Genomic DNA, 26,668 nt, shown 5'->3' with positions numbered 1-26,668 from the left:
AGACAGGATTCGAACCTGCGACCGTAACAGCAACGCGGTTCCAGACTGAAGCGCTTAGAACCACTCGACCACAGCGGCCGGCGAGAAAATATCAGCATATCGTCGTTGTGCAGCTTTTTCATTTTCAGCCAAACGAAACATGAGGTGCATATCGGCCGGCTCTTCATCAGTTAGCCTCTCCTTGCTGTCGTGTATCACTATTAATGTACAGCTAACAACGCCGGCGAAAACAAGCCCAATACAGATTCGAGCAGTACTGAATGTGGACAGCCAAGCAGCAATTACTATTTTCAGCAGCAAGTAACGTGAGTGAATGGAACAAGTCTGTTTCTAAACAAGATACGCAGCACATACCGCGGACATTTGCACTGCTGTGCATATAATTTCAGTGGAACACAGATACAATGATAAGTGGGAGGGAGGGGGGAAATATGCAAAATGATATGTAGCAAGCCACCAGTGATAACGTGTTCCTTGCACGAAAATATCCCTCAACAACCTCCGAAATTTTGTTGGTGTTATTAGATTTCATCACTTACAGTCTAAGACATAGTTCTTCATAGAAATTTATTCAAGAGGAAGAGTTGTACAAATTGAGTAGTCACTAATGAATTGTCCGGCCGTGGTGACCGAGCGGTTCTAGGTGCTACATTCTGGAACCACGCGACCGTTACGGTCGCAGGTTCGAATCCGGCCTGGGGCATGGATGTGTGTGTGATGTCCTTAGGTTAGTTAGCTTTAAGTAGTTCTAAGTTCTATGGGGCTGATGACCTCAGAAGTTAAGTCCCATAGTGCTCAGAGCCATTTGAACCACTAATGCATTGGCCCACATCTGGCTCTCATGTAAGCAGTTATTCAACTTAGAACCGATTTATGGAGTTGTTGGATGGCCTCCTGAGGAATATCGCACAAAATTCTGTCCAACTGGTGCGTTAGATCGTCAAAATCTCCGAGTTGTTTGCAGAGCCATGCTCTTAATTATCCCAAAATTCTCAGTTTGGGAGAGATCCGGCGTCCTTGCTGGCAAAGGTAGGATTTGGCAAGCACGAAGACAACCAGTAGAAACTCTCCCGGTTTGCGTGCGGACAATATCTTGCTGAAATGTAAGCCCAGGTTGGCTTGCCATGAAGGGCAACAAAACGGAACATAGAATATCGTCGGGGTACCACTGTGCTGTGAGGATGCCGCGGATGACCACAAAAGGGATTCTGCTATGAACTCAAATAGCACCCAAGACCATCGCTCCTGGTTGTAGTGCCGTATGGCGGGCGACAGTTTTGTTGGCATCTCACCGCTGTCTGGGCGTCTCCAGACACGCGTTCGCTGGTCATCGGGGCTCAGTATGAAGTGGGACTCATCACTAAGGACAATTCTGCTCCACTCAATGAGTTTCCAGGCCGTATTTGTCCGATAGCGCTACAAACGGGGTTGTTGGTGTACAGATGATCTGTCATCTGTTGCATTACCAGATGCCAAGTTTGTCTTATTTGTAGATGATACAAACATTGCAATAAATAGTAAATCAAATATAAATTTAGAAAGGGCAGCTAATCAAACTTTTACTGACATTTGTAAGTGGTTCATAGCCAATTCACTGTCATTAAACTCTGAAAAGACCCACTATATGCAGTTCAGTACTTCCAAGAGATTTCCTTCTGGTGTGTGTATAAAATATGATGACGTGGAAATAGGAGAAGTTGAGAGTGTAAAATTCTTCGGATTACAACTTGATAGTAAATTCAGTTGGGAGCAACATACTAACGAACTGCTAAAGCGCCTAAACAAGTCTGTGTCTGCAATGCGAATGATGTCAGACATAGGAGATATAAATATAAAAAAGTGACATATTTTGCTTATTTTCACTCCATTATGTCATTTGGTATCATATTTTGGGGTAACTCCCCAAACAGAGAAAAATTTTTTAGAGTACAGAAGCGTATAATAAGAGTAATGAGTAGTGTAAATCCAAGAACATCATGTCGAAATCTATTTAAAGAATTGGGCATATTAACCACAGCTTCTCAGTATATATATTCCTTAATGAAGTTTGTTGTAAATAATACATCTCTTGTTTCCAACTAACTGCTTAGTACACAGTATCAATACTAGGAATAAGAGCAATATACATAAAGATTTAAAATCACTTACTCTCCCAGATACGAGTCCAGTATTCAGCGACGCATATTTTCAATAAGTTACCAGCAACCATTAAGAGTTTAGTTTCAGACAAGGCACAATTTAAACATAATTTAAAAGAATTTTTAGTGGCCAACTCCTGCTATTCCATCCATGGCTATCTCAACAAGTGCAAAAGACCATTTTAATAAAAATTTATTATACTTTAATTTTTGACAATACTTGGATGTATGGAAAGCAGATGTAAGTCTTAAGTATGTAAATAGTGGAAGTTTAATTTTAAATCTTGTACATAATCTGACTGTTCTTAACTGAGGATCACTGAAATGAATAATTTACTTTAATTTTTGACAATACTTGGTTGTAATAGCCAAGAAACTAGCAAATGTCTGAATGATGGATTTAATGAAAGCAGATGTAAGTATTAAACCTGTAAATATTAGAAGTTTAAATATAATTCATGTACGTAATTTTAGTGTTTATTGACTGAGGATCATTAAAATTAATGAAACTCAAGTTTTTCTAATTACATTTTTGTAATGTGTTTATCTGACATGTTCCACACCCAGGAGGATTCCCTCTTTTATGGGTCTATGGAATGAAAAATTAATCTAATCTAATCTAAAGAGGTCAATGGTAGTTGGCGCAAGGGGCGCCGTGAGCTCAGTCCCCTTTTTTTGAGCCATCTAATAATGGTCCTTGTGGTCAATGAAACTCCATTTGCACGTCGGATCGAAAATAATCAAGCATACGGGATTCTGAGTGGCTCTCTGACAACTGTTTGGTCCTCTCGTTTTGTCGTCTCACCAGGTCGACAGCGTCTTCTTGACGCTATCTTCGGCCGTGATCGTCGCCCCTATTCAAATTACTACAACCGCCTTCTTTGACCCCAAATAGGCGTATTCTTGGAAAAGGCCGGGTGATACGGGAAAATTTCAGTTATATTACATCATGGTCAGACAGAGATTCCGAAACCAGGTATTGGATTGTAAGGCATACCCGGCAGCAGATATAGACGCAGATCACAATGTAGTAGTGATGAAGAGTAGGCTGAAGTTCAAGAGATTAGTCAGGAAGAATCAATACGCAAAGAAGTGGGATACAGAAGTACTAAGGAATAACGAATATAGTTGAAGTTCTCTAAGGCTATAGATAAAGCAATATGCAATAGCTCAGTAGGAAGTACAGTAGAGAGGACTGGACAGCTCTAAAAAGGGCAATCACAGAAGTTGGATAAAAAAACGAAGGTAGAAAGAAGGTAACTGTGAAGAAACCATGAGTAACAGAAAAAGTACTTCATTTAATCGATGAAAGAAGGAAGTACAAAAATGTTCAAGGGAAATTCAGGAATACAGAAATACAAGTCGCTGAGGAATGAAATAAATAGAAAGTCCAGGGAAGCTAAGACAAAAATGCTGCATGAAAAATGTGAAGGAATCGAAAAAGAAATGATTGTCGGAAGGACAGACTCAGAGTACAGGAAAGTCAAAACAACCTTCGGTGACATTAAAAGCAAGAGTGCTAACATTAAGAGTGCAACGGGAATTCCCCTGTTAAAAGCAGAGGAGGGATCAAATAGGTGGAAAGAGTGCATTGAAAGCCTCTAGGAGGGGGAAGATATGTCTGACGTGGTAGAAGAAGAAGCAGGAGTCGATTTAGAAGAGATAGGGGATACCGTATTAGAATCAGAATTTAAGAGAGCAGTGGGGGACCGAAGATCAAATAATGCAGAAGGGATAGATAACATTCCATCAGAATTTCTAAAATCATTAGGGGAAGTGGCAACAAAACGACTATTCACGTTGGTGTGCAGAATGTGAGTCTGGTGACATACCATCTGATTTTCCGAAAAATATCATCCACACAATTCCGAAGAATGCAAGAGCTGGCAAATGCGAGAATTATCGCACAGTCACTTTAACAGCTCATGCATCCAAGTTGATGACAAAGTAATATACAGAAGAATGGAAAAGAAAATTGAGGATGTGCTAGATGACGATCAATTTGGATTTAGAAAAGGTAAAAGCACAAGAGAGGCAATTCTGACTTTGCGGTTGATAGTGGAAGAAAGACTAAAGAAAAATCAAGACATGTTCACTGGATTTGTCGGCCTGGAAAAAGCGTTCGACAGTGTAAAATGGTGCAATGTGTTCGAAATTCTGAGAAAAGTAGGGGTAAGCTATAGGGAGATACGCGTCATATACAAATGTACAAGTGCCAAGAGGGAATAATAAGAGTGGACGACCAAGGACGAAGCATTCGGATTAAAAAGTGTGTAAGACAGGGATGTAGTCTTTCCCCCTTACATTGAAGAAGCAATGAGGGAAATAAAAGGAAGGTCCAGGAATGGAATTACAATTCAAGTTGAAAGGGTATCAATGATACGATTCCCTGAATACATTGCTATCCTGAGTGTAAGTAAAGAAGAATTACATGATACGCTGCATGGAATGAACAGTCTAATCAGTACAGAATATGGATCGAGAGAAAATCAAAGAAAGACTAAAGTAATGAGAAGTAGCAGATATGACAACAGCGAGAAACTTAAAATCAGGATTGATGGTCGCGGAGTAGATGAAATTAAGGAGTTCTGCTACATAGGCTGCAAAATAACCAATGACGGACAGAGCAAGGAGGACATCAAAAGCAGACTAGCACTGGAAAAATGGGCATTCCCGCCAAGAGAAGTCTACTAGTATCAAAGATAGGCCTTAATTTGAGGCAAAAAATCCTGAGAATGTATATCTGGAGTAGAGCATTGTATGGTAGTGAAACATGGGCTGTGGAAAAATCAGAACTGAGGTGAATCGAAGCATTTTCGATGTGTTGCTACAGGCGAATGTTGAAAATTAAGTGTACTGATAAGGTAAGGAATGAGGAGGTTCTACGCAGAATCGTAGAGGAAAGGAATGTGTGGAAAACCCTGACAAGGAGAGGGGACAGGATGATAGGACATTTCTTGCAATACAGTCTTAAACATTTTAAATCGTTTTGGTTGTAAGCCCATATGCGAAAGTTTTTCACAAGTGCAGAAATATCAGTTAAGACCATGTGAATATGATAAGCTGAAGCCGCCCATAAGGCTATGTAAATTGAATTGCAGTTCCGAGACGTGTTTGACTCGAACAGAAAAATAAAATGTGAATGAAATTCATCTATAGTTACATGTCTTCTCTGCAATTCACAATTAAGTGCCTGACAGAGAGTTCATAGAACCATCTTCAAGCCGTTTCTCTATTGTTCCACTCTAGAACAGCGTGCAGTAAAAGCGAACATTTAAATATTTCACTGCAATCTCTGATTCCTTTTATTTTACTACGGTGATGATTTCTCCCTATGTAGGGGGGCGCCAATAAAATATTTTCGCATTCTCAGGAGAAAGTTTGTTATTGTAATTTCATGAAAAGATCCTGCCGTAAAGAAAACGTCTTTGTTTTAATGACTGCCATCCCAACTCGTTTATCGTATCCGCGAAACTGTGTTCCCAGTTTCACGCTAATACAAAACGAGCTGTTCTTCTTTGGAATTTTTGGATGCCCTCCTTTATGCTACGGACCAAACACCACGCAGGAATTTCTCCAGAAGAGGACGGACAAACATAGTATAAGCACTCTCTTTAGTAGATCTGTTACATCTTCAAGGTGTTCTGCCAATAAAGCGCAGACTTTGATTCTCTTACCCCACATCATTATCTATGTTACCGTTCCAATTTAAGTTATTCGTAATTGTAATCCCTAAGTACTTCCCTGAATGGATGGCCTTTAGATCTGTGTGTGAACCGAAATTTAACAGATTCCTTTTAGTACCGATGTGGATGACATCGCTTTTCAATATTTAGAATCAATTGTCAATTTTCGCACCATGCAGATGTCTTGTCTAAAACTGTTTGCAATTGGTTTTTGGTTTTGGTCTTCTGACGACTTTACTCGACGGTAAATGACAGCGTCTTCTATAAATAAACTAAGAGGCCTACACCCCTAAACCATTCATTTGGATTAGGACCAGCAGAGGGCCTATAACACATCCTTGGGGAATGCCAGATACCACTTTTGTTTTACTCTACGACTTTCTGTCAATTACTGCGAACTGTGACCTTCGTAACAGAAAATGACGAATCAAGTCGCACAACTGAGACAATTCTGCATAGGCACTCGTCTGGTAAGAAGCAGCTTGTGAGGAGTGGTATCAAAAGCCTTCTTGAAATCTAGTTAAATAGAATCAATATGTGATTCTCTGTGGATAAAACTCATTACTTAGTGTGAATGAAGAGTTAGTTGTGATTCACAAGAACAACATTTTCTGAATCCGTGCTGACGACTTGTCAATAGATAGATAATTCATAATATAGCCCCCAGTATAAGTTTCATGACCTTGCTGTAAATCGACGTTAGTGATATGGGTCTAATTCAACGTATTATTCCTATTTCCTTTCTTGAGTACTGGCGTGACCTGTGCGACTTTACAGTCTTTAGGTTTGTGTATTACTCGGAAAATACCCGTTATGCAGAAGCTGCAGTCACGAACAGACCATGACGAAATATGTCAATAAATTTATTGCATTGTAAATACCTGAGAATCTGCAGGCAAGCAGTATTACCGTGGGTGCGGTGCGGTGGTGACCGCCTATTCAAGAAAAGTGTGGTTAGGATCTACATCCGACCATCCAGCTTAGATGTCTTATCTTTGCCCTGAGTAAAGACGCCACAGGTAGGCCGAAATGTCAGTTTATTGTAGAATTTTAAGTATTTTAAGAACATGCAGCAGCGTATGCAAATGAATTTTAATGAGGTTTGATTTTTACATTTCTCTTCACCTCATATCCATCAGTAACGGTGATTTCACAGAGATTTAAAGTCCAATTTCTCCCTTATACTGCGCAATTGAGCTAATGTGCAATCATTCTCTCGCTCTCCTTCTCCACCCACTCGTATTTTTCTATTACGTATTAAAATTGGCATCGCTTTTTAGTCATTTGACGTTAGTAAACAGTACACATTCAACTAGAACAACGTTTTGTTCTCTATGGTGCCGAGAGGAAGTTCAAATTTTGGTGTGTTGCCATTAGGGTGATAAATATCTGAAGAAACAAGTAATAAATCAAATAAAAGGCGATCTGTGATGTTTTGACTGTACACAAATTCCTAACGACCACTGTCTTCCTTGCACGCGATGCCTGCGCTTGCTTATTAGATGCAGGTTACGTACTCCTTTCAGCTCGTGCTTGATAGAGATTTTAGGATGTAAAGACCACTCAGATGGTGAAGTCATTATATACTGACCGCAAAATCAGAGAACATAAGGATGGGGATGGGAATTAAAACAACCATCACTGCATGCACCTTAGGTGAAAAACTAAGAAAAACCTAAATATTGATGACCGGGTGGTGTTTCGGACCACGCTCCTCCAGACGGTGGATCCAATGTCTTTAAGAGTTGCGCCAATTTTTCCTGAAAGATTATAAGTTCTGTTTTCTAGGTGATAAGAGGGTGCGTACACTAAGCTTTCAGTCATCAGTTGTAATGAAAAAGATCTACAACAACTCGGATTCGCTGCAAGCTCCACGAGAGCACCAGGTAACGTATGAAAGACTGCTGTTTTGTTGGACTACACTGCTGGAAGAAGATAAACACACTTAAGAACAAGCTCATTTTACTGACAGGTGAGCGGATAGGTAGTTAATCATTGCAGAAGTACACTGCCCTCTGTAAGTTTGGGTTCAAATGGTTCAAATGGCTCCGAGCACTATGGGACTTAACATCTGAGGTCATCAGCCCCTAGAACTTAGAACTACTTAAACCTAACTAACCTAAGGACAGCACACACATCCATGCCCGAGGCAGGATTCGAAACTGCGACCGTAGCGGTCGTTGGGTTCCAGACTGAAGTGCCTAGAACCGCACGGCCACACATGCCGGCTCCGTAAGTTTGGAAACACCATGCTGCGTATTACAACGGAGCAAGATGAAAGTGATCTATGTGAGTTATTGGTAAGAGTACGGAAGAGCAAGCTCAAATAACGGTTAATAATGACAAGTACAGTATTGCACACTTAATTATTGTACATATACGTACATGTTGGAACATACTAGTATTGCTCTGTTTGATGTAAACTGACGTTACCTTTCTAAGCAGTTCTACTAAACACGCCAGATGGCGCGAGTAGACCGCATGGCTATGTAAAGGTACGATGTTTACATTTCTGTTCACTTGTAGTTGCCTTTGCATAAAGGTATAACACGGCGCGAAAGTAAATGAAAATGGCCCCAAAGTGTCAGATTCCTTGTGAATCACGGGTAATGATAATCACTTTGCACAAAGAAGGCAATAATGTCCGACAAATAGCAAAGAAACTGATGATGTCCATAGCGGAGTTGTCAAAACCATACACCGGCATTGAGAAACAGGCTCCTATGGAGATCGTTCTCGCTCAGGAGCACCCAGGAAAATATCAGAACACCAGGAAAAGTATTTGGTAGTGACCAGTAAACGTAACAGATTATAAACTGTCCGTGAATTGACTGCTGAACTACACGCAATGAGGGATACACCGGTGAGTGAGTCAACAGTGAGACGACGCCTGGCAGACAACAACCTCCGAGGTTATGTAGCAACTAGGAAACCACTGTTGCGTTCTGTTAACAAGAAGAAAAGGCGTCAGTGGGCTAAGACACACCAACATTGGAAAGCGAGGGATCGGGAAAGAGTCTTATTCACTGATGAATCCAAGTTCGAAATATTTGGAAGTAAACGCCGTCAATTTGTACGCCGTTTACCCCATGAACGCTTGAATCCTCAGTGCGTAATTCCAACTATAAAGCATGGAGGTGGTTCTGTGTTGGTATGGGGATCTTTATAGGAAATAAAGTCGGAAAATAGATGGAAATATGAACCAAAAGGATTATCATGCCATTCTCCAGCGACATGCTAACACATCTGGTTTGCTTCTCATTGGGAAAGGATTTGTCTTGCAGCAAGGCAACGACCCGAAACATATGTCTCGCTTGTGTCAGAACTATGTGAAGTCTCTAGAGGTACGTAAAATATTGAAAGACATGGAATGGCCGCCCCAATCCCCTGATTGTAACCCAATCGAGCTTCTATAGGATTAATTGGACAGGAGGATCCGAAAACGCGAAATCATAAGTGGGTGACAATTGTGGGATGTCATGGAGCCAGAATGGAGATTAATTCCAACTGAAACCATGCCAAAACTGACGCAGCACATGCCGAGAGTGTGCAAGGCAATGATAAAAGCAAAGGGTGGCTGTTTTGAGGAATCGAAAATTTAATTGTTGCATCTTCCTGTGTATTATTTGAGCTTAATAAACATTTGGAAAAGAACAAAATGCACTTTTATACTGTATTTCCTTTCCATTGTCTGTATTTACTAGGTGTTTCCAAACTTATGGAGGGTAGTGTACAAGATAAATTCAGACCAAATGAAGTGCACATGTCATGTCACAGTAAAGGGTGCCGAAACAGTCGTATCAATACACAGAGTACCTCCCTCTGGCGGCAATGCAGGCGTGTATTCTCGCATACAGGCGATCATAAAGATGCCGATTGACGTCCTGAAATATAATGGCCCAAGAATCTTGCATCATTTGTTGCAATTCGTCAATGGTTCGTGCAGGCACTGGAGAACAAGTAAGTGCCTGATTCGTCTTGCCCTGAATGCGTTCAATTGCTGAGACATCTGGTGATCTTACTACCCAGGGCAGCTGTTGTACACCCGATGAGTACGCTGCGTTACAGTAGCCGTATGTGGGCGAGTACTGTCCTGCTGACAAACAACATCACCTTCGTGTCGAAGAAATTGTAGTAGCAGGGGGATAACAGCCTGTTCACTTTAGAGGTCACTAGCTACTTTACCCTGCAGAAACGCCACATGTCATTGCGAGTTATAGCTGATGCCCTCCACACAATGAAGGCTGTGATTAGATACCTGTGTCGTGGGCGAATGCGCACTGGAATAGACAGCTCGCCAGGTCTACGCTATACGCATGTATGTCCATCACTCGCGTGCAGACAGAACCTATTCTCAGCACTGAAGACAGCAGAGCGCCATTTCATTCTCCAGTCAAGTCTTTCACGACACCAGGGTAGCTATGCTTGACGGTATCGTGGTGTCAGTGGTAGCCTGGGCAGAGACGGTTGCCATTGGCCCCTGATGATGTAGTAGTTGCAGCATGTGCCTGGGTTTCGTGCCTGAATGACGTTTGGTCGACGACTGCTGGTCGCGCCGTGCGTCGGTCTTGACGTATTTCTGTCCTATGCAGATATCCAGAACCTGGTTTACAGGAGTGGAAATGTTCAATAGACCACTGTTGAAAGCAGCGACACACCACCGATAGACTTTGCCCAAGATGTGCAGCAGACGTTTGATAGCGATTCAACTTCCAGTAGGCCCATAATGCTACACCTCTCAAATCACTGTGTTCAACAGGTGTACGTAATCGTCGGCGGGGCATGGTTGTACCCTAGAATAAATGTTGCACACACTGCTCACCACTAAACTCAGCGCAGGTACTGCCTGCAGAGTCAAAACAGAGGGTGTCTCCTGTGCGCCATTTTCCGGTAGTGTACAGTACTATCAATGTGTCGAAATAGTGCATGACTTTGGTTGGATTCAGTTGAGTATTATGATTCCTGCGGTTTCTGGCGTACAAACTGAACTATGATGTTCAATTTCAGGTTGCATCGTCAAATCTAAATTTCATTCGCTCTCCTGCGAAGACTTTAGTCCTTTATTGGAAGATAGTGCTCCATCTCTGGCCCTGTGTGTTAGGAACCAGATAATACAATTAAGGACATATTAAATTATAGTTTAACCAAGCACATGATACCTCGTTTGTCACGACAAATATTGATTAAATGAGTGAAAGAGTTGAAAGACGACGTTTCGCATATGTCCTCTTCGATGCAGCCACTGAATGTCATTATACCGGAACTATGTTCGTGTTGTACCTTCTGAACTTAAGTTTGATTCGTAGAGTGATACGCGGTTTGCTGTGACTATCCAAGCCTCCTATTTATAAATTCCTCGGGGAGTACTGATATATGGTGTTTCTGTGGTGTTCTTCAACGGCGTTTGTGAAATTTTCGTTCCAAACCCTTAATCCCTCCTTTTTGCGTAACTTCTCTTTTCCCAGTGCCTCGGATGCTTCTCTTCCTATGCCTTCTTTAACACTCATCTATTTTCTCTCTACATCCTGAATAGTTGGAGTGCCTAGCAAACCTTTGTGCAGCAAGTACTCTGCTGATTTCAGACATCGACGGCGGTGGCGTCGATCCTGTACCAGCTGTCGCAACACCCAGAGGAGCAGGAGCGGCTGCACCGCGAGGTGGACTCAGTGCTGCCAACTGCCGGACAGCCCGTCAGCGCCCAGCAGCTGGACCAGCTGCTCTACCTCAAGGCCTGCATCAAGGAGACCCTCAGGTAACGTACGTCTGCTGCCGTCCTCACCTCTCTCATAAAACGCTGCTCGAAAAAGAATTCCGTGCAATCAAGAGACGTATCGGAATTTCTAAAACCATTGGGTGAAGTTCCAACAAAATGACTATTCGCGTTGGTGTGTAAAATGTATGAGACTGGCGATATACCATCTGATTTTCCACACACTTGTGAAGATTATAAGAGCCGACGAGAGCGAGAATTGTCACAAAAGCAGATTAACAGCTCAACCATCCAACCTGCTGACAAAAAGAATGTACAGAAGAATGGAAAAGAAAATTGAGGATCAGTTTGGCTTTAGGAAAGGTAAAGGCATCAGAGAGGCAACAGTGACGTTGCTGTTGATAATGGAAACAAAACTGAAGAAAATCAAGACACGTTCGTAGGATTAGTCGACATGGAGAAAGCGTTGGACAATGTCAAATGGTGATGTTCGAAATGTTGAGATAAATAGGAGTAATCTGTAAGGAAAGACGGGTAATATATGTACAACAGCCAAGATGGAACAGTAAGGCTGGAGGACCAAAAATGAAGGGCTCAGATTGAAAAGGGCTTAAGACAGATATGCAGTCTTTCGGCGGTACTCTAATCTATACATCGAAGAAGCAAAGACGAAAATAAAAGGATGGTTCAAGAGTGGAATTAAGATTCAGGGTGAAAGGCTATCAATGATAAGATTTGCTGATGACTTTGGTATCCTGAGTGAAAGTGAAGAAGAATTACAGAACGTTTTGAATGGAATGAACAGTCTAATGATAACAGAATGCGATTTGAGACTAAATCGAAGAAAGGCGAAAGTAATGAGAAGTAGCAGATGAGAACAGTGGGAAACTTAACATTATATTTGGTGATCACAATGTAGATGATAAGGAATTCTGCTATCTAGGCAGACAAATAGCTCATAATGGACGGAGAAAGGACTATGTAAAGGGCAGACTAGCACAGGCAAAAAGGTATTAATGACCAAGAGAACTATACTGGTATGAAAGATGCACTTTAATGTGAGAAAGAATTTTGTGAGATTATGAGAACGTAAGTTTGGAGCACAGCATTGTGTGGTAGTGTGGACTCTGGGAAAACCAAAATGGAAGAGAATCGAAGCAATTGAGATGTGCTGCTAACAAGAATGTTGAAGATTAGGTGGACTGATAAGGTGAGGAATGAGGAGGGTCTCCGCAGAGTCGGCGAGGAAAGAAATACATGGAAATCACTGACGAGAAGAAGGGAAAGGATGATCGGAAATGTGCTAAGACATTAGGTACTAACTTCCTTGGTACTAGAGCGAGCTGTAGAGTGTAAAAGCTGCACACAGAGGTTGGAATACATTAAGAAAATAATTGGGGACGTAGGTTGCATGTGCTGTTCCGAAATGAAAAGGCTGGCGCAGAAGGGAATTCGTAGCGGGTCGCATTAAACCACTTAGAAGATTTATAACTTAAAAAAAGGATACGTGAGTTATTGTTGAAGTTTCACTCCAATACAGACGGGTCACTGTGCTGCTGAAGCTGCCAAGGTCTGAGGCAGGGCATTTAAATAAATGTGCAACACAATTAAAGCCCCTTAATAGTCTCCATTTGCTACGGACAAGTTTGAAATGCGTCTCAAAGGTGCCTAAAACCATGCGAACATGGAAAAGTGTGGACTCCTGCCACGTCACTCTTGGGCTCTGCCGCGCTTGAGACAGCAATGTGTCGACACATGCGGAAGAAAGATCACGGTTCAGAAGACCGTTTGAGCTGTAGAGTGGATTAATGATGTAGCACTGGCACAAAACTCACCACAATTCTGCCGAAGGCTGTCGTGGACGTGTCATGCGACTGGAATGTCTTCACACCCCTTCCTACCCACATTTCATCGGACCCTATGACGCCTCTGCTATGGTGGTCAGAACAGCGACGCCCAGAATCAGAATCACGCGGATTTCTTACCAGTGACCGAAAAAAACGTTACAACCTCACTGCCGCTCAAAATCGACATGGAAAGGCCTGAGGATGTAGCATACAGTCGTCAGTGAATCTTCCCCTCCAACTTATTTTACTGTCGAAACGAAAATTTCCATTGCTATGAGCAACAGGACTGCGTCCTATACAACGTTCAACACTGCTCCATCCTTCTCTAAGGGCATCGTGGTGCTGTTGTTGTTGTTGTGGTCTTCAGTCCTGAGACTGGTTTTATGCAGCTCTCCATGCTACTCTATCCTCTGCAACCTTCTTCATCTCCCAGTGCCTACTGCAACCTACATCCTTCTGAATCTGCTTAGTGTATTCATCTCTTGGTCTCCCTCTACGATTTTTACCCTCCATGCTGCCCTCCAATACTAAATTGGTGATCCCTTTGATGCCTCAGAACTTGTCCTATCAACCGATCCCTTCATCTAGTCAAGTTGTGCCACAAACTCCTCTTCTCCCCAAGTGTATTCAATACCTCCTCATTAGTTATGTGATCTACCCGTCTAATCTTCAGCATTCTTCTGTAGCATCAAATTTCGAAAGCTTCTATTCTCTTCTTGTTTAAACCATTTATCGTCCATGTTTCACTTCCATACATGGCTACACTCCATGCAAATACTTTCAGAAACGACTTCCTGACACTTAAATCTATACTCGATGTTAACAAATTTCTCTTTTTCAGAAACTCTTTCCTTGCCATTGCCAGTCTACTTTTTATATCCTCTCCACTTCGACCATCATCAGTTATTTTGCTCCCCAATTAGCAAAACTCACTTACTACTTTAAGTGTCTCATTTCCTAATCTAATTCCGTCAGCATCACCCGAGTTAACTCGACACTACATTCCATTATCCTCGTTTTGCTTTTGTTGATGTTCATCTTACATCCTCCTTTCAAGACACTATCCATTCCGTTAAACTGCTCTGCCAAGTCCCTTACTGTCTCTGACAGAATTACAATGTCATCGGTGAACCTCAAAGTTTTTATTTCTTCTCCATGGATTTTAATACCTACTCGGAATTTTTCTTTTGTTTCCTTTATTGTTTGCTCAATATACAGATTGAATAACATCGCGGAGAGGCTACAACTCAGTCTCACTCCCTTCCCAACCACTGCTTCCCTTTCATGTCCCTCGCCTCTTATAACTCCCACCTGGTTTCTGTACAAATTGTCCACGCCCGGGTTTTCGGGTTCGATTCCCGGCGGGGTCAGGGATTTTCTCTGCCTCGTGATGACTGGGTGGTGTGTGATGTCCTTAGGTTAGTTAGGTTTAAGTAGTTCTAAGTTCTAGGGGACTGATGACCCTAGATGTTAAGTCCCATAGTGCTCAGAGCCATTTGAACCATTTTGTACAAATTGTAAATAGCCTTACGCTCCGCTCCCTATATTTTACCCCTGCCACATTCAGAATTTGAAAGAGAGTAATTCAGTCAACATTGTCGAAAGCTTTCTCTAAGTCTACGAATGCTAGAAACGTAGGTTTGCCTTTCCTTTATCTATCTTCTAAGATAAGTCGTAGGGTCAGTATTGCCTCACATGTTCCAATATTTTTACGGAATCCAAACTAATCCCCCGAGGTCGGCTTCTACCAGTTTTTCCATTCATCTGTAAAGAATTCGAGTTAGTATTTTGCAGCCATGACTTATTATCGTTCGGTGATTTTCACATCTGTCAACACCTGCTTTGTTTGGGATTGGAATTATTATATTCTTCTTGAAGTCTGAGGGAATATCGCCTGTCTCATACATCTTGCTCACCAGATGATAGAGTTTCGTCAGGACTGGCTCTCCCAAGGCTGTCAGTAGTTCTAAAGGAATGTTGTCTACTCCCAGGGCCTTGTTTCGACTCAGGTCTTTCGACTCAGGTCTGTCAAACTCTTCACGCAGTATCGTATCTCCCATTTCATTTTCATCTACATCCTCTTCCATTTCCATAATATTGCCCTCAGGTACATTCCCCTTGTATAGACCCTCTATATACTCCTTCCACCTTTCTGCTTTCCCTTCTTTGCTTAGGACTGGGTTTCCATCGGAGCTCTTGATATTCATGCAAGTGGCTCTCTTTTCTCCAAAGGTCTCTTTAATTTTCCTGTAGGCAGTATCTGTCTTACCCCTAGTGAGATAAGCCTCTACAACCTTACTGCTGCAACCCCACTGAAAGTGATCTAGCGGCTTTTGAGTGTATAGCTACCCAGCTTTTGCTCTGGTAGACAGTGCGGAAATTTGAATATAGTTCGAAGCAGCAAAGAGTTTTTACTCTTTTTCAGCCCTCATATTTTGCGCTCTTCTATGAATTGATCTTGGTGTGTGGAAGGGTGGTTGTAACATTGATACGTGCGTGAATAAAACAGCAAAAGGTCTCCTTAAGACTCCAACAGTTCGACAACACCGTCGGTACCACACATTCGATTTTTTAAAAATGTACCTGCACAGAGAGCTCGACACCCATTCAGTTGAGAGTCGCTCCACTGCTGTTCTTGCGCCTAAGCGCAGGCAACTCTTTAGACACCTCCTTGGATTCCGCATGCCCACCGGCAGGCTCTAGAGCAGCAGCAGAGACCAATTAGATGGATGTGTCGAAGTCTCTATGCAGGTATATTTTTAAAATGCTCAACAAAAATGTGCGATTGTGTCTTAGAGCAATCCTATATCGTTTTATTTACTCATGTGCCAATGCTGCATCCACCCGTGATCACCCACAGCATGCCGCACTAATCCTCATTACAGCACACATGAACTCCTGAGCTGGCCTTTCTTTCGTATTTGTCGACACCTTGTTGTTCGGAGCGCCACCGAGCGCGAGGATGACGTCGCAGAGTACCGCACTTTTGCACCATTATAGAGGAACGCTATAGACACATTTGAGCCAAATTTGAAACTTCTGCATCACAGCGGGAGACAATTACGGGCCGCGCAGAGTGGCCGCGCGGTTAGAGGCGCCATCTCACGGATTGTGCGGCCCCTCCCGCCGGAGGTTCGAGTCCTCCCTCGGGCATGGGTGTGTGTGTTGTTCTTAGCATAAGCTAGTTTAAGTAGCGTGTAAGCCTAGGGACCGATGACCTCAGCAGTTTGGTCCCTTAGGATTTCACACACATTTGAACAATTATGGGATTTCATATAAGTAATTCATCAATTGTGTTGCGCTGTCGGAATATCTTCGAGGCTGAGATTTCTATACAGGGCGTCCAAATGGCTACTAGCAGCTCCAGTCGACAGTCACCACAACTAACCGGGTTACAGTTCAGAGTCATTAGGGAAAGAGAACACAAAAATATCACTCTGAAATTTGTGCGGATACAAATTCTTTTTTTTTTTCACTATTCAGGCTTCTGGCTTGTTTGATGCGGCCCGCCACGAATTGCTCTCATGTGTGAAACTTTTCAGGCCAGAGAAGCACTCGCAACCTACGTCCTGGATTACTTGCTGCCGGCCGGGGTGGGCGAGCGGTTCTAGGCGCTACAGTCTGGAACCGCGCGACCGCTACGGTCGCAGGTTCGAATCCTGCCTCGGGTGTGGATGTGTGTGATGTCCTTAGGTTCTTTAGGTTTCAGTAGTTCTAAGTTCTAGGGGACTAATGACCTGAGAAGTTAAGTCCCATAGTGCTCAGAGCCATTTGAACCATTTGATTACTTTCTGTATATACCCCACTCTGTCTTCTTCTACAGTTTTTGTCCTCTACAGCTCCCTCTAGTACCATGGAAGTTATTCTCTGATGTCTTTACAGATGTCCTAGTATCATGTTCCTTGTCAGTGTTTCCCATATATTCCTTTCTTCGTCGATTCTGCGCAGAACCTCCTTATCAGTGCACCTAATTTTCAAGATTTTCCTGTAGCACAACATCTCAAACGCTTCAGTTCTTCTCTGTTCTGGTTTTACCACGGTCCATGTCTCACTGCCATACAATGCCGTGCCGCAAACGTACATTCAGAAAGTTCTTCCTCAAATTGAATGTTTGATACTAGTAGACTTCTCTTTGCCGGGAATACCCTTGTTGCCAGCACTAGTCTGCCTGGCTTGAATTGACCCTAGCCATGTCCGTCACTTTTCTCCAACACCACCTGCTGTGGGGCTTCCTTTTACCGAACAAGTCAACGCTCACTAAACGACAACACTCTTCGAGAAAAACAGGAGAGTATCTAAGCACAATTCGACTCCCACGCACAGCAACTCACTTCCGGTTGATTTGTAGGCTGTTCGTGCTGGAAAAGTAACTTCGTTTTTCAGTCAGGATCACTGGGTCCGTATGTCCGAAATGATAACCACTATAAAACGCGAATTCCGGCCCAGAGGGTCCATGACCCATCACCTCAACCTGCGACGACTCATGGCCGACCCCTCACTTTCACGAGCTCCGAATCGCTGGCCTTTCAGCCAGTGCAATTGTAGAGCAGACCATTTCGTTCTCTTGCTTACAACGGTTCTGCAAGGTGTTACCTTTGGCAGGAGCTTTTCTGCAACAGACGTTGTAACCATCGGCCACCAAGGGGAAATTACTCGTTGTTAAAATCAGTCTTGTCGGCACCGACCATCACCCATTTAGCAGGATTAGGATAAGGCCGTCCGATCAACATGAGGTCGAACACAAACCCCTTTCTTCCACAAGCGCAAACTAGCCGACGCGACTACGATACCGAACTAGGCTAGCACACATGGGAGACCAGGAAATGATATGTTACAGACCCGAAATTTCTTTTAAAATCTAACAATCTATCGAGTGGTATAAGATAGGAAGAAAAACGTTAGAATCTCATAGCCTGTGCCAGTGACATACTGATTGTGATTGCATATGATTTAAGAGCCAGGCTGCAAAGGAAAGAATCTGATGTGCTTGCATAGTTGCGAAAGTGGTGCTCAGATAATAAATTAGAAATCGCGGCAGATAAGGCTACCTACCTGCTGCTCAAAGGCAGCCTCTCCTGCTCGCGGGATCATACTCTGAGTTCTGGGGGTACGCGGGTCGATGGAGTGAGGTATGCAAGTAGCCGATCATACAGTTCGACGAGAATCGTTGCTTTCACACAAGTGTCTCTCAGAAATATTCCAAAGTTCTGCACAAACTGGAAAATACGGGCATCACTGACTATGATACAATTGCAAGATACAATCCTCATTCAAAATCGTAGGGTTTGCAGCCAGCGTCTGGGCACACAAACTACAATACAGTCGGAATATCGATTCTAATACGTACAACGAGACGTGTACTGAAGACGCTCACAGGAACCTTTGAGACTACAGCTGTGGTGGCACTTCTAGTCATATTAGGCGTGTGCCTCATAGATATTGCTGTGACAAACATAAGTACTCTTTACTGACTTCGCGAATTGAGTCTTCCCTAGGTGAGATGTCAGGAAGAAACAAAAATGGGTCAAATGGCTCTGAGCACTATGGGACTTAACATCTGAGGTCATCAGTCCCCTATAACTTAGAACTACTTAAACCTAACTAACCTAAGGGCCTCACACACATCCATGCCCGAGGCAGGATTCGAACCTGCGACCGTAGCAGTCGCGCGATTCCGTACTGAAGCGCCTAGGACCGCTCGGCCACATCAGTCTGCCAGGAAGTAGCAGTCAAGCTAGAGGTAAAGTTATTGGAAGTGCTTGAATGGCAAAGACATTGGGACAATAGGACAACAGGTCATAGAGTATATGGTACATTTTCAAACATTAAAGGAAGGATGCTTGTTTGTGTTGTGGACTGGGGGCGTCCGCTTTGATGAAAATCTCGTTGGTGCTGAAAAATACTAGTAAAGGTCTCCTGGTAGGATGGATGTGTGGGTAGCACAGACAAAATGAAAGTAACACAGAATAGTGAATAGTAAAATCTATTACTCAACTTTTGTAAAGCTGGTTACTGCGATTGTAGAATGAAGGTTTAGCCTATCTGCCCTGCGTTCAATAGAGTTCCATGAACAGAAACAATAATGTTCTTTGAACTAAAGTGGGAAGAAGTCTTCTGTCTTGATGTACTATTTGAAAAAAAGTTCCAATCTAACAGTACTCAGTTAAATCTCTAGATAGGCTGTCTCTGGCCGTGGTAATTCTATTCACTGTTCTGTTTCTGTTGAAGACTGACCACTGTCTATCTATCAGGCACTGTTTCTATCTCACTCGACGAGTTTAAGACTTTAAGACACGACGAACGTTCTGCAGGAACTTCCTAGCAAGACTCGGACTGACTTACAACGTGCAACTGACGACTCCTGCTCGTGTACGGTTACTTACGCGCCTCTCTCTCTCTCTCTCTCTCCCTGGTACAGCTGCCGCTCCAGGTGGCGTGATTTTCGCGGGCGGCGTGATTGGTATGCGCGCAGCGATGTAAGTGCTGCGAACGGGTGTCCACGATACTTCTGGTACCAACTATCGCAACTCCTCTTCTACGGTACCTCAGTACATCACACTGAGATATAAATCCATCTACAGGTACGATACACTGCCTGACCGACCATGGACCATAACCTGAATATTTACATAAAATATAGAAACGCCCGACAAATACACTACTGGCCATTAAAATTGCTACACCACGAAGATGACGTGCTACAGACGCGAAATTTAACCGACAGGAAGAAAATTCTGTAATATGCAAATGATAAGCTTTTCAGAGCATTCACACAAGGTTGGCGCCGGTGGCTACACCTACAACGTGCTCACATGAGCAAACTTTCCAATCGATTTCTCATACACAAACAGCAGTTGGCCGGCGTTGCCTGGTGAAACGTTGTTCTGATGCCTCGTGTAAGGAGGAGAAATGCGTACCATCACTTTTCCGACTTTGATAATGGACGGATTGTAGCCTATCGCGATTGCGGTTTATCGTATCGTAACAGTGCTGCTCGCGTTGGTCGAGATCCAATGACTGTTAGCAGAATATGGAATCGGTGGGTTCAGGAAGTTAATACGGAACGCCGTGCTGGATCCCAACGGTCTCGTATCACTAGCAGTCGAGATTACAGGCATCTTATCCGCATGGCTGTAACGGATCGTGGAGCCACGTCTCGATCCCTGAGAGTCCGAATCTCGTGGTTGTGCGGTAGCGTTCTCGCTTCCCGCGCCCGGGTTCCCGGGTTCTATTCCCGGCGGGGTCAGGGATTTTCTCTATCTCGTGATGACTGGGTGTTGTGTGATGTCCTTAGGTTAGTTAGGTTCAAGTAGTTCTAAGTTCTAGGGGACTGATGACCATAGATGTTAAGTCCCATAGTGCTCAGAGCCATTTCGATCCCTGAGTCAACAGATGGGGACGTTTGCAAGACAACAACCATCTGCACGAACAGTTCGACGACGTTTGCAGCAGCGTGGACTATCAGCTCGGAGACCATGGCTGCGGTTACCCTTGACGCTGCATCACAGACGGGTGCGCCTGCGATGGTGTACTCAACGACGAACCTGGGTGCACGAATGACAAAACATCATTTTTTCAGATGAATCCAGGTTCTGTTTACAGCATCATGACGGTCGCATCCGTGATTGGCGACATCGCGGTGAACGCACATTCGAAGCGTGTATTCGTCATCGCCATACTGGCGTATCACCCGGCGTGATGGTAAGGGGTGCCATTGGTTACACGTCCGGGTCACCTCTTGTTCGCATTGACGGCACTTTGAACATTGTACGTTATATTTCAGACGTGTTACGACCCGTGGTTCTATCCTTCATTCGATCCCTGCGAAACCCTACATTTCAGCAGGATAATTCACGACCGCATATTGAAGGTCCTGTACGGGCCTTTCTGGATACAGAAAATGTTCGACTGCTGCCCTGGGCAGCACATTCTCCAGATCTCTCACCAATTGAAAACGTCAGGTCAATGGTGGCCGAGCAACTGGCTCGTCACAATACGCCAGTCACTACTCTTGATGAACTGTGGTATCGTGTTGAAGCTGCATGGGCATGTGTACCTGTACACGCCATCCAGCTCTGTTTGACTCAATGCCCAGGCGTATCAAGGCCGTTATTACGGCTAGAGGTTGTTGTTCTGGGTACTGATTTCTCAGGACCTATGCACCCAAATTGCGTGAAAACGTAATATATTTGTCCAATGAATACCCGTTTATCAACTGCATTTCTTATTGGTGAGGCAATTTTAATGGACAGTTGTTTAGGTGTGCATATTGCGCCATTTGTGCAGCAGCCAATATTGTGTTTCATTGAGAGATCAAAAGTTATGGTACAGCGATATGCGCATATACAGATGGCGTCAGTATGGCTTATACAAGGTATAAAAAGGCAGTGCATTGGCGGAGCTGTCATTTGTATTTTGGTGATTCACGTTGAAAGGTTTTCGACTTGATCGTGGTTGCACGACGGGAATCAACAGATTTTGTACGTGGAATGCTAATTGGAAGTAGAGGCAATGGACATTCCATTTAGAAATCTTTAGGGAATTCTGTATTCCGAGGCCCATAGCGTCGAGAGTGTGCCGAGAATACCAAATTTCAGGCACTGCTTCCCACCATGGACAATGCAGTGGTTGACGTCCTTCGCTTAACGAGCGAGCAGCGGCGTTTACGTAGAGTTGTCATTGCTAACAGACAAGCAAAACTGCGCGAAACAACCGTAGGAATAAGCGTGGGACGTACGACGAACGTATCCGTTGGGACAGAGCGTCGAAATTTGGCATTAATGGGCTACGACAGCAGACGACCGATGCCATTACCTTTGCTAACAGCACGACATCGCCTGCAGCGACTCTCCTGGGCTCGTGATCATATCGGCTGGACCAGAGGCGACTGGTAAACCGTGACGAGTCCCGATTTCACGCGGTAACAGCTGATGGTTGATTGGAGGATGGCGCAGAGCCCACGGAGACATGGATCCAAGTAGTCAACAGCAAGGCACTACGCAAGCTGGTGATGTCTCCATAATGATGGGGGCTATGTTTACATGGAGTGTACTGGATACTGGCTGCTTTCGGCTACTTGGAGACGATTTGAAGGCGGTCGTGGACTTCATCGTAAAAAAAAAAAAAGGAATTTTGATGGTTGATTTGATTTGATTTACTGCTTATTTAGAGATCTGTTGCCTTACACTTTATAACAGGTCGTTCGTTTTACAGCTTTTCATGTAGCTTACAAAATACATTACATATTACAAACAGGAATTAATCTTTTCAGCAATTATAATGGACGTAATAATAAATTAAAAGTTCATTAGAAATTGAAATGAAAAAAATTCAAATTTTAAGAATATATGATGATACATGATAGGAAAAGCTTGGATTGAAAGGCAGTGAGAAATGTTAACCTAACTGAGCCAGTCCGGTCTGAAAGCCTCGGAACTACTTCGAGCCTTGCAGCCCCGGTTCGCTACAGTTTAATTTACAAGTGTTACATTCCAACAGCGGGATAGGTTTGCTTCCTGTTTATACTTAAGATAGAACAGGTTTACAAGGTTGATTGCATTACACTGTTTATGATAATGAAATTCAATTATTCTAGATGTTGTGTAATGTTACCTGCGTTACATGTTGGTGAAAGTGTTCACTGTTTGAGTGAGTGTGTGTTTCGGTACTGCTATCTGTGTTGGTGTACGAATTGGAACTGCTGTCTTACATGCTTCGTGTGTGTTGCAGTGTTCTGTTATACTGCCGTGTCTGCCTGTATTCATCATGTAATGTCCTTGAGACATCATCAGCGATAATAATATCTTCCACTCGTCTTTGTCTGTTATTGCCCGTATCACGTCATTGTCGTATTGAATTGGTGTCTGGTGTATTACTCTGTATCGGTAACAGTGAACAGTATGTTTGTGTTTGTGGATGACATGTTGCCATGTCACCGGGCTACAATTGTTTGCAATTGGTTTGAGGGACAGTCTGGACAATTCGACGGAATGATTTGACCATCCAGATCGCCCGATATGAGCCCCATCGAAGATTTGTGGGCCATAATCTAGCGGTCAGCTCACACACAACATCCTTTAACGACAACACTTTCGCAGTTATGACCGACTATAGAGGCGAGCCGGCCGGAGTGGCTGAGCGGTTCTAGGCGCTTCAAAATTGGTTCAAATGGCTCTGAGAACTACGGGATTTAACAGCTGAAGTCATCAGTCCCTTAGAACTTAGAACTACTTAAACCTAACTAACCTAAGGACATCACACACATCCATGCCCGAAGCAGGATTCGAACCTGCGACCGTAGCGGTCGCGCGGTTCCAGACTGAAGCGCCTAGAACCACTCGGCCACTCCGGCCGGCTCTACGCGCTTCAGTCTGGAACCGCGCTACCACTACAGTCGCAGGTTCGAATCCTGCGTCGGGCATGGATGTGTGTGATGTTCTTAGGTTAGTTAGGTTTAAGTAGTTCTAAGTTCTAGGGGACTGATGACCTCAGCGGCTAAGTCCCATAGTGCTCAGAGCCATTTGAACCATTTTTATAGAAGCGACATGGCTCAGTTATTCTACGGAGGACTTCCAATGACTTTTTGAGTCTATGTCACGTCGAGCTGCTGCACTACGCCGTGCAAAAGGAGGTCCGACAGGATTTTAGGAGGTAACCCATGAAGATGTGCATGCTCAAATAACTGGCTAAGTGAGAATGTTACAGAAAGAGATGGATGGCACCTGGTGAACGAGGTAGTAGATAAAGGATCCGTTAACGAGAATGCATTGAATATCACGGAGGGTTCACCGACGCCGAGATCAACTTCTAGCAGTGTAAATGAGAACTTGCAGGTGACGTACGTGGGTCTCCCAGCTAGAGCGGGCTGCTGGGGAGGTGCAGTGTACCCGCTAACATCCATTGCTTGACTCCACTGGGACTGAAGAAGACAGTGATACATCTGCAGCCCCATCTCGAGGATGACGCACGGTGGGTTCGGGATTTTTTGGGATAGTGTGGGTTTCATAGAACTCCGGTTCTAGAGGTTTAGCATTGTCCCCAACGGTTGGGGTCTCACCTGCATAGACGTAAGTAATGTTGACATTGCTCATAGGCGAAGAACTCCATTACAGGAGCTTCTTAAGGAATATACACTGAAGAGCCAAAGAAGCTGGTACACCTGCAAAATATCCTGTATTGGCCCCGCGATCACGAAGAAGTGCCGCAGCACGACATGGCATGTCTGAAGTAGTGCTGGAGGGAACTGACAACATGACTAATGCAGGGCTGTCCATATATCCGTAAGAGTACGAGGGAATGGAGATGTCTTCTGAACAGTACGTTGCAAGGCATCCCAGATATGCTCAATAATGTTTATGTCTGGTGAGTCTGGCGGCCAACGGAAGTGTTTAAATTCAGAAGAGTGTTCCTGGAACCACTCCGTAGCGATTCTGGACGTGTGGGGTGACGCATTGTTCTGCTGGAATTGCCCATGTCCGTCGGAATGCACAATGAACATGAATGGATGCAGGCGATCAGACAGGATGCTTACGTACGTATCACTTGCCAGAGTCGTATCTAGAGGTATCTGTCTTCCCATTCCAACTGCACACGCTCCACACCATCACAGAGCCTCCACCAGCTTGAACAGTCCCCTGCCGACATGTAGGGTCCAGGGTTTCGTGAGATTGTCTCCATACCCGTACGCGTTCATCCACTTGATACAGTTTGAAACGAGACTTGTCCGACCTGGGAACAGTACAATGTCTGTGTTGATGGGCCCAGGCGTGGCACGAAGCTTTGTATTGTGCAGTCACCAATGGTAGACGAATGGGCCTTCAGTTCCGAAAGCCCATATCGATGATGTTTCGTTGACTGGTTCGCATGCTGACACTTGTTGACGGCCCAACGTTGAAATCTGCACCAATTTGCGGAAGGGTTGCACTTGTGTCACGCTGAAAGATTCTCTTCAGTCATCGTTGCTCCCGTTCTTGCAGGATCTCTTTCCAGCCAGAGCGATGTCGGAGATTTGATGTTTTACCGGATTCCTGATATTCACAATACACCCATGAAATGGGTATACGGGAAAATCTCCACTTCATCGCTATCTCGGAGATTGTGTCCCATCGCTCGTGCGCCGACTACAACATCACGTTCAAACTCACTTAAATCCTGATAACCTGCGATTGTAGCAGCAGTAACCGATGTAACAACTGCGCCAGACACTTGTCTTATATAGGCGTTGCAGACCGCAGCGCCGTATTCTGCATGTTTACATATCTTTGTATTTGAATACGGATGCCTATACCAGTTTTTTGGCGCTTTAGTGTTGTAGGTAGAATATGGAATTGTCAGTAACCTGTCTGCTACGATGGCACTGTAGATGCTAAAGACGTTTAGGGTTGTTTTTAGAGTTCCGTACCTCCATAGGTAAAAACAGAACCCGTATAGGATCATTCTATTGACCGTCTGTTGCACGACTGTCAAAATTCCTTTTCGAAGGAGCGGGTACACGTATCAAGTTCCTACGGTTATCACATATTAAGGGTTATAGTCCCTTGGCAGTGTAAAAAATTTAACCTTATCAGCCAATTCAGTCAAAAGACACAGCCATTTATGACACATATTTCATTACGCGCAAACTCACTCCACGAAACCTGTAATGTACTTCCCGTGGACCTAGAATCATGAAATTTGGCAGGAAACGAGGTTTCACAGTACAACTAAAGGATAAATTCCGAAAATTGTTAATTTGTAATTATATCACATGAAAAAAATATTTTTTTTTTCATTTCTTATTCGACTGTCTACTGTCCGTCTGTTAAAACCTCTTTTTCTTAGGAATGGATTGACATATCAAGTTGAAATTTATGTCACGTACTATGGTCTATAGATCCTTAGAGGTGTAAAAACTTTGTTTCTCAGTCAATGTACTAAAAAGATGCGGCCATTTAATTAACATATTTTACAGTCGCAAATTCATGCACCAAAACATACAGGTCCTTCTCGATGATCTAGAACAGGCTTGCTCACATCGGGCATTCCAGCTATTGAGCATCAGCTTCATACACGGGTGGCGAGCGGGAGGATAGCTGCGTATTCGTTGTCAACCTACTGGTTCGCTGAGGTGACAGCTGGTGCTATGAATATGGATTCAGCTGAGAAGAGACCAAGTCCTAGTGCAAATTGTGTGCACCGAGAATCCCAAGGGGAATTGCAATGGCTGTTTGCGGATATGGAGGACGTGCTACATGTTAAGTACGTCGATATTCTGTTATACCAAAAAATATAACGTTGAGCGACACTGCA

The 26,668-nt window shown here is 43.7% G+C and overlaps 1 protein-coding gene across 1 annotated transcript in view; it reads left to right on the top strand.

The window, feature by feature from the left end:
• LOC124805196 (probable cytochrome P450 301a1, mitochondrial) overlaps nucleotides 1-26,668 on the top strand; it is a 210,266-nt gene that overhangs the window by 164,220 nt on the left and 19,378 nt on the right. The window contains exon 7 of the mRNA XM_047265692.1: nucleotides 11,407-11,576. Coding sequence (XP_047121648.1) covers nucleotides 11,407-11,576 — 170 coding nt within the window. The remainder of the gene's footprint in view (nucleotides 1-11,406; nucleotides 11,577-26,668) is intronic.

The sequence above is a fragment of the Schistocerca piceifrons genome, chromosome 7 (genome assembly GCF_021461385.2).
Source record: "Schistocerca piceifrons isolate TAMUIC-IGC-003096 chromosome 7, iqSchPice1.1, whole genome shotgun sequence".
Taxonomy (NCBI): Eukaryota; Metazoa; Arthropoda; class Insecta; order Orthoptera; family Acrididae; genus Schistocerca; species Schistocerca piceifrons.
The sequence above is the reverse complement of the archived record's forward strand: the minus strand, read 5'-3'. Positions and strand labels throughout refer to the sequence as shown.